General features: G+C 41.0%; 2 protein-coding genes across 2 annotated transcripts; one reads left to right on the forward strand and one right to left on the reverse strand.

Annotated features, from left to right (window-relative positions):
• Nucleotides 1–1,897: 1,897 nt before the first annotated feature.
• Nucleotides 1,898–9,985, forward strand: atp6v0cb (ATPase H+ transporting V0 subunit cb). The gene is made up of 3 exons (XM_083933420.1): nucleotides 1,898–2,156; nucleotides 7,504–7,687; nucleotides 8,537–9,985. Exons 1-3 carry the CDS (start codon nucleotides 2,084–2,086, stop codon nucleotides 8,739–8,741), a joined length of 462 nt encoding a protein of 153 aa, XP_083789546.1. The 5' UTR covers nucleotides 1,898–2,083; the 3' UTR covers nucleotides 8,742–9,985.
• Nucleotides 9,986–10,605: 620 nt separating this feature from the next.
• On the reverse strand, nucleotides 10,606–13,867 carry nubp2 (nucleotide binding protein 2 (MinD homolog, E. coli)). The gene is made up of 7 exons (XM_083932485.1): nucleotides 13,814–13,867; nucleotides 13,340–13,455; nucleotides 12,932–13,130; nucleotides 12,241–12,395; nucleotides 11,940–12,050; nucleotides 11,629–11,698; nucleotides 10,606–11,157 (listed from the first exon to the last, which is right to left on the reverse strand). The coding sequence occupies exons 1-7, from the start codon at nucleotides 13,854–13,856 to the stop codon at nucleotides 11,018–11,020; spliced, it is 834 nt and encodes a 277-aa protein (XP_083788611.1). The 5' UTR covers nucleotides 13,857–13,867; the 3' UTR covers nucleotides 10,606–11,017.
• Between the last annotated feature and the right edge of the window lie 490 nt (nucleotides 13,868–14,357).

Consider the following 14,357-nt stretch of genomic DNA (forward strand, 5'->3'; position numbering starts at 1 on the left):
ACAAAATCTGTTTTCGAATAATAAAAATAATCAGTTAAATGATTTCTTTAATCCTATTGTCATATAGGAAAGCAACAATTAGTCATCAATAAAGTAGTTAAGCTTTTTTTCCATTTCCACAAGATTAGCATTTTTTAAATGATTTAGTTCTTGAAGACAAAGTTATGTTTTTGATCGCCATCCATCCAGTGCTTAATTTTGGTAAAAATTGACAAACCTGAGAGTATTTTAGCTTAGTTACTTCCTTTATATAGATCCTGGGCAAATCTAACATAGGACTCTGTAGAGTTGTATCCAGGTCTGATCATGTACGTATTTTAGTACCAAAACCGTGTACAGATAAAGAAGATCCAGAATCACATCATACTGTTCATTAACAATTGGAAGAAAATGCTTTACGCTGCATCTTAGTAGTAGGCTATCTTGATTGAATCATACCCTTTTGAGAATTCCTCACAGCATCCATCCATCAAAATATGCCATGTTCTTTTACTCCCTTACAACCTATTGATGAGTGCCACTCAAGTAAAAGAGCATCCACCTAAAGTCCTTGTATCACCCACTCAAAGCAAACAGGAAACACTAATGTGTACGTGCGGGCTATCATATTGCTGCAGGTTGACAAATGAGCTGGCTGCAAATGTCCACTGTACTGAGTGTGTATCCCAGACAGGAACATCCAAATCCAACCTCGACAGAACAGCTACATCCCCCCCCCCACCCCCCACCCCCCATACACCTAAAAGAGTCAGTCCTGGATCAATGAGTGTTCAGTCAATCAGAGAAAGAGAAAGAGAGACCCAGGTGAAAATCATCTCATTCAGTGACCTTTTTAGTTATTAATGCATCACTGCACACACGTCATCCATGCCTCAAAATCTATTCTGATCATTCTGCAACCTTAGATTCGGCAGAAGAATAAAAGCCTGTGATGCTGGTTTAGAAATTGCATCACAACGAATGAAGGAGCTCTGGTGCTGACTAGACAAGGCGATGCAGAGGAAGCAGGATGGAGGGATGGAAAGAGGGAAGAAGAAGAGAAGGAGGGGACTGCACACACTCTCTCTGACTCACACACACACACACACACACACACACACTTCATCACTCCTGGTGTCCTAGCTCTCACGACCCTCCTCTTGCTGGGAGCTATATGGTGGAATGGGGATTCTCTGTTCCCTCCCCCCACCACATACCCTATACACACTCACCATACACACTCAGCCTCAAATTCTCTCACTGTCACGCTCCACGTTGCTGCATATCACATCTGACTGTAAACCACCCTCTGCTGCATGGTAGATTCCTGGTGCAAAATGCAAAGATGTGCTCCAGCAACATTAGGAATTTCAGTCGAGGGTAAACTTGAATCAATTGTGTGGGGTTCCCTTGGAGCATGACATCCAAACTGCATATAGTCTGATTGATAACTTAAAATAAGTGGCGTATTATTTTCTTGATAGCTATAGGATAACACAAACACTGTTTTTCTTTAGCCTAGCATTGCTAGCACACCCTCTAGCATATATCCCCATCATTTCATCCTCCTGCTTTTGAAGGGTGAATGCGTAGATATCAAAGGGGAAGCCTGCAGCGGAGCACACCAAAGTGATGCCTGATAGGGGTGACCTTCAAAAAAAAAGAAGAAAATGTGACTAATTTAAAAAATAAAATTGCAATTCGTACGGGAATAAGTAATTTACCATTTCAAACTAAGAGTTCTAGTCATATAAATGGTTTGTGTATCACAGTGCATCATTAACGTACACTGTTATAGTGCCCCCCTCCCCGCACACACACACACCCACACCCAGTCTGTGATAGGGTCTATCCTACGGGCCAAGTCAGGTGACATTTTCCGCTTCGCCATTTTGTGCTGCTGCTGCTGCGCCGGGTATTTATCAGAAGAGTCGTGACTACAGCGTTTACACTGCTAGTTAAGTGGTCAAGACGGTTTCCTGATAGATACTCGGGGTTCTCATTTCAAGCCTTCGACTAGTTCCGCGAAGTGCGCTTCTTTGAGTTGACACTGATAATAATTAATTTTGTACATTTAGTTTATTTTTATATTGTGTGAGGAAGAATGTCGACCGAAGCTCCCGAATACTCTCCGTTCTTCGCAGTGATGGGTGCCTCTGCGGCTATGGTGTTCAGCGGTAATTAAGTCACATTTTATGTTACATTTAAGGTGTTTGTTAGTTATAAACGCTGACTATGTTGCTAGTTGCATTCATACCATTCCCAACAGCGCGTCTCTTGAAGTTTAGCTTTAACGTTTCTTGTAAAAAAAAAAAAAAAAAGCCGTACGCTAACTAGCCTTGCTAGCGTCGCAATGCTAATCCCGAGCTGTCATTTATTTATTTAGACCTAACAGCTATAGCTAGGGGCAGCCAGTGACTTTGGTTTATTAACCTGCCAATCTTTAGTTAGTGTTGGGTAGTTAATATATTTATAGCTGCTAGCCTCTCTGCGGTAAAGACTACCGTAAGTCATGAAGAGTTAGCTAGCTGATGACGACTGCGTTATGTTAGCTTTGATGTTAGCTTAGTCAAGTTATGTGCGTTAGATGAGCTATCTGATAACTGGAAAGGATGAAACAGTGAATGATCACATCATAATTACAATCAACTTTATTTAAGTATGTCAACAGATTACATACCAGGACCTGGTGATTTTATACTTACCGGAAGCAGGGATAATAATAGATGTACAGATAGAAAACACCGGAAGAATACACCATATTAAAATACAGACATTTAGGAATTACAACTATGATGCAACCTGATCAGAAAATGTAACGTTAACTCAGTAAAGCAGCGCTTAAATGTGTCAGAATATATTACATTTATCCTTGATACAGTTGGCTGTACTTAGCGTAGCAGTCGGTTTAAAGGTTAGGTTAATGATCACATTTTGCCAGATGTCACACTCCTGCATTAAGGGTTTACTGGTTTTAAAAGCAATAACGTTGGGTGATAATATTCACTATATTATTCGATTTAACTTCAAAGTAGAGACCGTTATCCAATGATATTAATTATCGAATTGACGTCGTTCTGCAGAAGACTGTATGCTGCTCTGCATCACTTCACCATCTTTCAAGTCGGTGGTTTTACTTCTTATTTAATGCAAGTTATTTAAATATGAAAATCGTTTTTCTTAAGGCTCATATAACAACTGGAAACCATGATCAGCTGGTTAACTTCCTTATTGCTAAATGGAATGACACATGGTCACATGATGATCACATGAGGAGACTTCTGACTTCTGAAATGCCATCTTGCTACAAATCATGTGAAATGTTACCATAAAATTGAAATTTAACAAGCAAAAAAGGCAGTATAGCTGATCAAACATATAGGGCGTGACACCACTGTTGTCAGGGTTTATTTTTTGCTGGAACCTGTAAAGTGGCACAGAAAGTGAACTTTGAAACTGGCTTGTTTTTTTATTATTGGTCATACTTGTTTTATGGGTTCTTGTTCATTATTTCTCTTCCCCTGATTTAAGACACCATATGCCAATGATATGCTGTATCACAGCAAGGGCCTAACTGTGACTAGGGTGACTGGTGGTAGGGGTGCAGCTCCAATGGGAAATCAACAAGTTTCTAATTGACCATGTTGCAAAGGGCTTGACCCGCTATAGCATCACATGTGAAAATTTTGACATCCACACGCCTGTTTAATAGTCAGTGAAATAAATGTTTTAACATGTTTTAACATGTTTTTAAATCATATTGGGCTGCACTGTAACTACAAAGCATGTTTTTGAAAAAAAAAATCTGGCCTAGAAACTGCTGTTTTGAGCTATTAATATTGGCAACAGAACAATAAGGCATTACAATCAATAATTTTAAAAGAAGGTCTTAAAACTATATGATTTTATATTCTCCAGCCCTACCAGGATATGAGAACCAGCCGGATGCCAAAGCCAACCCTGGTCTTGTCATAGCTCAGATTTAATGTGTGGTGATAGGCAAGAGCAACATAGCGATGGTGGCCCCTGAGGCTAGCAGTAGTACTAGTCTGTGGTGGGGAAGGAGTGACAGCTGGGGAATTAGCTAGTAGGAAGGGGCTCATGCTAGCACAAAGAAGGTGTGGACGTGGTGGGATAGACAGGGAGTTGTGTGGAGTTATTGAACAATGAATTGTAGCTTGTGTTTCTGCAATGTTTGCCACATTAATGTACACAAGCTAAAGGATGAGGGCTACAATTAATGTCATCATCTGTCATATGCTGGGGGGTTGATTCATCATTTAGTCTGTGAAATATTCAAAATAATGCCAAACTCACACCACAATTTCTTGTAGAAGTGGATGATTCAATACACACCCTCAAAGGCACTTGGTTTGCAGGAGTTAACCATTTTGTGTCACAGACTAAAATTTGCAGCCTTATTCTGGTTTCAGGTGGTGTTGTATTGTTTTAGTAGTCTGGTGATTGTGTCCCGTCGTGAAGGCTGCCTTTAGTGATGCTTGACTTAGAATAGGACACAAGGTGCCATCATCCATGAGATTAGAACCATTACTCCTATGACAGCTGTGCTGTAGTTCTTCTGTTTTCCCCACCCTTTTCATAAGTCTTTATTTTCTACTTTTTCTGCTAACAAAAATGCAAGATGCATGTTTGCTGTACATCTTAAAACTGCATCTATGCTCTGCAGCATTTGCCTTTTACACTTTCCTGTGCAGTTGTTCAGGAATGTATGCTCTCCGTAGGATAACCTTGTCATAACTCATCATTTGTCATAAAAGGAGCTTTTTTATTAAAACATTTTTGACATGCTTTCAGTTGCTTGACCTTTTTAATTGTCGTTCACATTACCCTTCCCTCTTGCGTGCTCAAACACACCCTCGTCACTGGAGAGGTGTATTTGGTGACGGAAGCAAATGTGCTCTAGACATCCCTCAGCTTCTATTGTAATAGATTGGTCAGCGAGTCTCTTCAGCCTTATATTTTTAGAAGGTGCACGCTATAAACGGCGCACAAGATAGGAAAACATCTCAATTACTATAACCCTCCAGATTATGCCATTCGTTCCTGTACTTCCCTATTCACCTACTATTCTGCTGTCTATTGCTTGGGTATATTGCATGCAAGATCATCCCTAGCTGGAGGCTCCTCCCACTCTGACATCACAAGACGTCACAAGGGCATCCCATTCATCAAATATTCTGCAGGGAGAAAAAAAGAAATGTTGGGGGGGCTCTTTTTTACCTAAGCTGAGGGGATTAGGATTAAAACCCAGAGGTTGTGCCTCCACACCACTGCAGAATCTGCCCTGCCAAACATCAAACCTTTAATCGTCAGGGAAGAATGGAGATGTTTGAGGTTTCAGTGATTCTCTAACTACCCTCACCTGTCACACCTCAGTGAGGCCAAGCTCACCAAGAAAGATTGGAGTCAGAGGATGACGTTACTGACGGTAACTTATTACGTTATTACTGTTCACGGACAGCTAAAAGAATCAGCTGCTCAGAGGAAGACTTGGTTGTTTCCATTAATATCGTCCTAAAGATGTTTTGTATGACTAAAATTACAAGGTTTGTTTTAAAGGAGAAAAAACCAACCTTTTTATTGGATTTGCTATCTTTTATATTGAACTGCTGAGGTTGGTTGTCTGTGTTGTTTGATGTGATGTACCACATCATTTGCTTCAGATTTAAAACATTTAATTAGCCAGCAAATAGGTTGGCACTCCCACGAAGTCAAAACAAAAGCATTTCCTGTGCATTTGTCAGGCTTACAAAAACAGTTCCCAGTTATACTCAAACACATCACTGTAGATGGGCAGTAGCGATTTAACCTTGTATTGATGGCATCAGTCTGGTGATGAATCAGTGAAAGTAGTTGGCTCCGTGGCCGACTGCCATGTGCACATTTGAAGATTAGCCTGCATCATCTTCCTGTCTGCCCCTAGTACAGTTGCCAGAAAGCCTCACAGCTAGTCTTTGAGTTAACTAGAACTATCTCCAGGCTAGCGCAACACATTGTCCCAAGAAGTAAGTAAACACAGGGCAGGGCACCTTGGGCTGTATGCCCAAGGCTGTCCAAGATTATGTCTCAAGAGTCTTTTCACATTCAATCATCATCAGTATGTTGGCCATGAAGAGCCAAGACCATATACTTTGCTAGGTCCATCTTTATACACCAGTGGTTTGATCAGCACATTATTGGGATGGTGCATTTGCACATGTTATGATATTGCTTGCAACACGTTTTACCGAGTTACATAAGTTTTACCTACTGTTATGCAGCCATTTTGACATCTGTTCACAAACTGCACCAAAGCAGCATCTATGATAAATCTATGAAAATATTGAATGTCTTCAACTAGAAAAAGTTACATGATGTAAATATGTGGGATGTAAATATACTGCTTGATAGAGGAGGAACTGCCATGTATGGACCAATATGTTACATGGTATGTTGTGGGAAGTGCAGCTTTTGTTTTGTCTTGCTTTTGCTGTGGGTGAGGAAATAGACATTCATATTTACCTGCACAGGCACACACCACTGAGGTAGGGAATTCTTGTCGAACCAGCCTGTCTTTGATTCATGACAAACTGCCATAGCTTGGCTTAATATTGCACAACACTCTCGTTGGTCTAGTCCATACGCCTATCTACCACATATCTGTCCATCCTAGGAGAAGGGGATCTCTTCCCTGTTGCTCTTCCTGAAGTTTCTACTGAAGTTTCTACCGTTTTCTTCTGTCATATGCGTATTGAGATGTTTGAAAACAACCAAAATGGCTGCAGCTTATGTGGAACTTTTTGTTGAAGTATGTTTTTCAAATTCTTGTCGGATTTTCCCAATCACTCTCCTCCTGCAGACCACTTGGTTGTGTGACGTAGGTGGCACTATGCCTCCTCCTCAGCATCACAGGCTGACACAGCTAATATGCTGATGAAGCTTTTTGTTCTCCTCCTTTCCTGTCACATTACAGTGATGCTAGCCAGAGACTAGTGTGGACTGGAGATCACAAACAGCAGATATTGCGTGTGTATTGCTGGTCCCCCCTGGTGCCCATCCTGTACTGATGCTGTCTCTGGAAATGGTGGTATCCAGCTTCTCTTATGATGTCAGCAGTTCCTGTTTGATTAAGCCTAACTAGGCTTTTCCATTCAGTGATTTACAACTCTGTAGCCGACTGGCAGTGTCCACACTGAAATTACATGGGTGAAGCGGGTTAGGGAGATGAGAAACATGTGATATAAATGATTTTTGGTCGCATAGAATCTACGTTAGTAAAAAAAAAAAGAACGGGGTCTCTTATTTCCCTTTTTGAACACAAGCTAAATTCCCCAGATGGAGCCATGTTGGATTTCTAAGAGGAACAGAAACTCGTATTGTTGATTCATCCCTTATTTCATTTCTGCTTTGTTGTTCAGCAATGTTCTCTGGTTTCTGTCATTTTTTCTGCCTATTGTAACTTGCATTGTAGTGTCTGCTATCTTTTTCATTTAACTCAAGTTATCGTTTTCTCTTCCCCATCAGCCTTGGGAGCAGCCTATGGCACAGCCAAGAGCGGTACAGGGATAGCCGCCATGTCTGTGATGAGGCCGGAGCTCATAATGAAGTCCATCATCCCTGTGGTCATGGCGGGTATCATAGCCATCTACGGCCTGGTAGTAGCAGTGCTGATTGCCAACAACATCTCAGAGAAGGTCACCCTTTACAAGTGAGTTCAATTGATATATTTTGTGTTGTCTACATTTCCTTTTAAATGTATTTATCAACAAATAACAAAAGACAATTATAATTATTAGAGAGAAAACTGAGTAGGGAAGGCTTTACTTGGTTCCAAGGCTGTAGTGATATGTTCCTTTTACACTTTTGAAATGAGCCATAACAAAAACAGCTTAACAATTGCACAGATGCTGTTGTCATTTTATTATTATGAAGCACCCGAGGGCACCAAACTCATCAGTTACTACTAACAGAATTAATCTTTGTAGCCCACTGCCCTATACGTCCACTAGATCCATTAATCATAAACTATTTAGCACATGGTATGTTTATACCTTTTTATTATAATGATAAATGATCATGTTAACACTGGTCTTCAGTCCAATGCAGCCATTATAGAGAAAACAAGGTTTTAGGTCACAGATGCGTGATAAAAATACAATAACACTTTAAATCTTACTGGTATTCAACTGAAGAATATGAGCACAACTATCTCTATTATTTAAATAGATATTATAAATAGTGCAAGGTAGGAACAGTAAACAGAGCAGAAACGAGTAGATTTGGTTAGATGAAAAGCTGTAGGCAGCAGACTGTTAACTGTTGGGCCAAGCTCAAACATGCGACCTCACCAACCGAACAGCTTTTACTCTACAGCCCTTTTGAATGACAAACCAGTTCATCTGTGCATACATTACAGGCTCTGACCACATTTGCACAAATATAAAAAATGTTCTGACTTTGACATGTTTGATTAAAACATTCTTAATCGCTTAAATTGTTAACCAAGATCATCAACGTCCCATGTGCTGATGAACACTTGTCTGTGTGTGTCTTTAAGGAGTTTCCTCCATCTGGGAGCTGGGCTGAGCGTGGGCCTCAGTGGGCTGGCAGCAGGCTTCGCAATCGGCATTGTGGGCGACGCAGGCGTGAGGGGCACAGCTCAACAGCCAAGGCTTTTTGTGGGCATGATCCTCATATTGATTTTCGCTGAGGTCTTGGGTCTCTACGGGCTCATCGTTGCCCTCATTCTCTCCACGAAATAAACACCCAAACATCTCTACTACAAGATCTGTCCTTTATGTTGCTGCTGGAGAAAAAGTGTAAAAATTTCTGCCACTCAAGATGAAAGAAGTGAAGGCGGGGAAAAAATGAATTAAAATGGCTCCGTAAATATGGTCTTATCTCAACAATGTGTACAGTTGTCCCAATTTGATAGTCAACTTGTAAATGCGCAATGTAGTGATTTGTCTGTCTTGTGTGCGTGTGTGTGTTTCAAAATTGTATGATGAAGATTCCTTTTTTCCCTCCACTTATTTCAGGCCTCGAGGCCAGCTGAGGCAGCTTGGCTTCTGGTCTTAGAGAGCTGACCAAAGGGCCGCACAGCTTTTTCTCCTCCCGTATCGACCTGGGAGTTGACACAATTTCTGCATTAATCTTGAGGATCTATTTGTAAAGAGAAATGTATATGGACTTACGATTTTTTTCCACTGATTTTATTTATAAGAAATTGTTCATTGAACTGTTTAATGCAGCAAAAGTCTTTAATTCCCCAGGATATATTATACATATATACAGAATATAAATATCTACATAGATAGATTTAATGCACTGTGGGTAAATTGTGATAAGTGGTTGGAATTCCTCTGGATGTAATTCTTGGTTTAATAATTAAGATTGCCTTTAGTATGTTGCTGGTGAAGTGGGAGTTTTGTGTGTAGCTGTATTCTAATCATTGAGCAAACATTCTCAAACTTCAGTGTTTTTCCTGTAGTACTGCTGTTTGCATTAAAGGTGTGTGCGCCCCCGTGACGGGTCTCACAAGTGTAATTTCCAAATTTCATCTCCTCTCCATTTTATTCATCCCCTCTCATCTGTGGCTGTACTTCATCTCTTCCATATTCCAGCCATTAAGATCCTGCATGGGTTTCAGTGTTTTGTTGCTGTTGGATATGAAGCTGAGGAGCAGGCTAGTTTCAGAAGATTTAATCCAGATCAAAAATAGTTTCATGTATACTTCCTCCAAAAAAAAAAAAAAAATCAATTTTAAATAAGTAGACTTGATGGTATCACTTGTAGCATGCAGCAGGAATCCGGTGAGATTAGTGTTAACGTTTGGCCTAGTTTTACGCAAGAACTGGTCCAATTTGATCTGGGGTTTGTTTTCTGAAAATGGACCTGCTGCTGACGCATTTACTAAAGCGCCAATCTACAATCCTGTACTACCACTGATATTGAAGTTATCCTGATGTGTCGACATGTGTGTCACAACCGAATTAAAGAAGATTCCAACTTAGATTTGACTGGCTTCCAAACAGTACTGTATCATTTACTGTGACACACTGAGTCTTGTACAGGTTGCAAGTGTTGACATTTTTATTACAAAAGGATATCTAAATCAGTGCAGCTGCTGTTTTGTGACATTCATGTCTTCCTGTTTCACTGCACTGAGAGCTGCTAATCTTCAGTCTGTGGTTAACGTCTCAAGAAGTGCAAGAGCAGCACACATAACCTGCCCTGTACTGGGTGTCTACTATAGTACATTCACATGCTTTAATATTCCAAAACACATTTTTCCTTATACTGTCTCTTTGAATATACCTCTATTCGACCGCTGTCCGAAACACCCCATTTTAGCCGTCTGTTCTAAGCATATCAGGGTCTTCTGTATCTACGCTTGCTGTTTCTCTGCACCGTCACTACAGCCGGGAATGACTAAAGCAGGGGTGGGGAACCCTGCTCCTCGAGGGCCCCTGTCCCTGGAGGGCCCCTGTCCTGCATGTTTAAGGTTTCTCTCTGCTCTAACACACCTGATTCTAATGCTCTGCTCGTTATCAAGCAGCTGAAGCTTTTCAGGGGTTTAAGAATCATTAGAGCAGGAAGAAACCCAAAACTTGCAGGACAGTGGCACTCCAGGAGCATGGGTCCCCCACCCCTGGACTAAAGGCACTGTAGCAACACTTTCTACCTATATACAGTATAGTTGTGACATCACAACCGCACAGAAGTCCTGACTGCTTGTTTAAATATAGGCTGCGTACATTTCTCTGTGGATTGAGCGTTTTGATATTTTCACAGTATATAGCACCTTTACCTGAGACGTGGAAATCTGACTTATTACAATATGGTCTTTTTAAAAAAAAGCTATAAAAACCAAATCAGCAAAAAGTTTATATAGTGTATAACTGTACAGGACAAAAATGCATCAGAAATTGTTACATCTGCACTATGACTTAATACTTGTGCATTATACTACACTTTACACAGCGTATGTGCCAACATGTAAACACAATACAGACTTTTGAGCAAATGCATTCATAACTCAAGGTGTTTGGAGACTGTTGAGCAGAGTCTTAGAAATGCTGTTGATTGCAGAAAAGGTGGCGCTGTCGGGAAATGACTGTATGAAGTCTTTGCCCTCTTCTATACTGGTGCTGAGCAGAGGATCCAAGGGCACAGCACCTGAAATGGGAAAGACGTTGATTAATGACTTTTCACGGCAATCTTTTATGCCTGAAAGTAACACTCCCAAGCGACATGCTAATGAATGATAATCAATAGTGAGAATCAAGTGGATGTTAAGGGACACTACAGCTGGCTTGTCACTGCCTCGGCGCTGAACTGAATTAGCTGCATCATTACTCAAGAGATTGATCCGCACACACAGTGGCTAACCACTGAGGGTTAGAACATTAAATGACCTATTCATTTGATCAAGAATTATTGATAAGTATGCATCATGTCCTCACAGGTATTTCAAATTGGTGCTGCACTGAAATGTGGATCGACCATTTTAGCAGCGTGGCAGTGACGTATAATGCCTTCTAAATCATGCATGGTGGGGCGAGGAGGAGTGATGTGCAGCCACAGTGTGTTGTGACACCTTGTGGCTGGAAGATAATATTACATGCGATTCAATCCCCCGAGTCTCACCGAGAAATATTGATCCGGTCAGCTTGGCCAACTCTTCACCTCCACCTTTTGAGAATATATTGCTGCACTCCTGCAAAGAAAGACTATTTGTGAAAATGGATACATTTCATTTTGACCCCCAAAAAGCATGTATTTTGGTGGAGTTCTAATTGAGCACATGTTTAAAATTACTACATTACAGCAACTGACTTGTGTGTCAGAGCTGAGCCCCGCTCTCTGTCAAACAGAGACTTGTATTCACATCACTGTAACTACATTTTCATTCCAAAGTATTGGTATAAAACATCTGAAATGTTTAAAAGTTTACATACTGAGCAATGTGGACAAACAAATCCACTCATGTTCTCGATGATGCCCAGGATCCGTACACCTGTCTTCTTACAGAAGGTGATCTCTCTCCTCACGTCTCCCGTGGATACTCCCTGTAGCCAACACAAGACGAGGAACAACAATTGTTACTGGATGCCATGCAACTTAAACACACATGCATGATCATGTATGTATATGTTTGAAAAGGTTATCAGCCAAAGCTAAATTTCTGTGCTCATTTGTCAGTGTTAGTTAGCTTTATTGCTGCTATTTATTGCTGCTGTGAGACAGACTCGTGAGTACCTGAGGGGTGGTGACCAACACAGCTCCATCCACCCTGTGTTTTTTAAGGTTCTCCAGCACCGCCAAATGCTCGTCAGACGTCCCTGGCGGTGTGTCCACCAGCAGCACATCCAGCTCTCCCCATGCTACGTCTGACACAAACTGAGCGATCATGGCTGTGGGACAGGACATTCAGAGATAGAAGATAATTAGCAGAAGAAGGTAAATTCAAGTGCAAAACATGCAGCACAGGTGTTTATGCTGAGACATAGTTGTTTAAACACGATATGTATATTTTTGAGTGTGCGATTCATTTAAAAAAAAAAAACAATCATGTTAAAGTAAACTGCTACAGACCCTTAAAAAACAGTGTCCTCACCGTATGTCTATTAAAGAATATTTTCAGATTGATAATTGTATTTTGGGTTTCTACTAAAACATGTAAAAAAAAACACACAATTTTTCTCATACTGTCTGAATATAGATGTATTAATCCTCTGTAACACTCCATTTTAGAGCCTGTCTCTTTAAGCCCCACTCCTGAAAAGCCCAGTCTGCTCTGATTGGTTTGGCATTTTTCTGTGGATTGAGCATTTTGATTCTTTCACAGCACTGGTACAGATCCTTAAAATAAGTGCTGTACCCATGTGATCATAAAAACATGTGTCACAGACGAGGACAGTGGACAGGTATAACTGGAGAATCACCTTACCTGTTTTCTTCGGGCCCCTCCACACCACTGCTTCATCTGGGTCCTCCAGCAGGAAGCCGATGGACATAAGAGCGAGGCTCTTCTGGGCATCAGTGTAGACAGGCACCCACCCTGAGTCGCACTGGTGCACATCAGGCCGGCCCACACCCAGCATACGGGGGATACTGGGCCCACACAGATCAACATCCAGGATGCCAACCTGGTGAACACAGAGTTTATGTCAGTCACTTTACTTATGGTGACCAACATATGGACTATTTAATATATAATGGTTATTCAAACATGCTTCATATTCATATATAGTATCTTCAAGAACTCCTCTGTGTGTTTTAAATAGGATAATAACTTGTCCACCTATACAGACATCCTGTATTCTGCTGCACATACACAGCTATTCTGTGAACTCACTTTCTTGCCAGCATGCCTGAGAGCCAGTGCTAACTCTGTGGTGATGGTGCTCTTGCCCACGCCCCCCTTCCCGGACAGGACCAACACAACATGCCGGACCTGGGCCAAGCTCCCATCTCATGTGAAAATGAGAAAGACAATGGGTTAGTTCAGCAAGGACGCAGCAGATACACCTGACAGTTGTGTCACGAGAGTAGGTCATTTGAACCGTCAAAGGTAATCCGAAACAAGGGTCAGGGAGAAATGACGCAGGTAAAAACCATTTCGCTAAGCTTCGATGTTGTGCGATTGAGCTGATTAGCTTTTGTTAGCCAGTTAACGTTACACTGCTATAAATTGTTAGCTGTTAACGTTATAAAACACGCGGCCGTTTTCCAACAGCTGCCGTTTTTAAAAGAATAAGGTTTCATGGACGAGCTTCATAGAGGGAAGTATTCTCCGACTGTTTTTTGTGGACCGGTAACTTCGTCTTACCATTACTTTCTTCCATATTTTTGGTTTGGTGGCATGCACACATCAGCACAGGGATCAGCTACTTCCGTACATCGTCACGCGCCACCTAACCAATCACACAGCGCATGTTACAAGAAAGTCCCGCCTCTTTTTCAACGCCACCAATAGGGTGCCGGTGTGAACCATGACGCATTCAAACGCACCAGAAACGCTCAAAATAAAAGGTTAAACGGGATTTTCGTGTTTACATCAATGTTTGAATGTGACAGCGACCTGTAGGTCTAATAAAGGCAAAGAGCTCGTTTCTGGATATTAGCAGCACCAAATTTGAGGTCTGATGAAAGCTAATATTTGCTAATAATTTCACCTGATACAGTGACTTAAACACATGCTGAATGACTGAACACGACTTAAGTCTCAATAAATAAATATCAAAATATAATAATAAAATCTAAATAAATGTAAAGCATTTATAGAAGAAGAAGAAGAATTCCTTTATTAGTCCCGCGAATGGGGAAATTCAATTTTCACTCTATTATTTTACATTTTACACACACACAGGCCC

Source organism: Echiichthys vipera, assembly GCF_963691815.1.
Source record: "Echiichthys vipera genome assembly, chromosome: 18".
NCBI classification, from domain to species: Eukaryota; Metazoa; Chordata; class Actinopteri; order Perciformes; family Trachinidae; genus Echiichthys; species Echiichthys vipera.

What these genes read in the sequence shown, in the direction of transcription:
- atp6v0cb (XM_083933420.1), top strand. Translation starts at nt 2,084, where the DNA reads ATGTCGACCGAAGCTCCCGAATACTCTCCGTTCTTCGCAGTGATGGGT. An exon ending in TGCGGCTATGGTGTTCAGCG is followed by an intron (nt 2,157 to 7,503) that starts GTAATTAAGTCA and finishes CTTCCCCATCAG; the next exon opens with CCTTGGGAGCAGCCTATGGC. An exon ending in GAGAAGGTCACCCTTTACAA is followed by an intron (nt 7,688 to 8,536) that starts GTGAGTTCAATT and finishes TGTGTCTTTAAG; the next exon opens with GAGTTTCCTCCATCTGGGAG.
- nubp2 (XM_083932485.1), bottom strand. Translation starts at nt 13,856, where the DNA reads ATGTGTGCATGCCACCAAACCAAAAATATGGAAGAAAGTAATG. An exon ending in AAATATGGAAGAAAGTAATG is followed by an intron (nt 13,456 to 13,813) that starts GTAAGACGAAGT and finishes TTTTCACATGAG; the next exon opens with ATGGGAGCTTGGCCCAGGTC. An exon ending in TTGTTTGTCCACATTGCTCA is followed by an intron (nt 11,699 to 11,939) that starts GTATGTAAACTT and finishes CTTTCTTTGCAG; the next exon opens with GAGTGCAGCAATATATTCTC.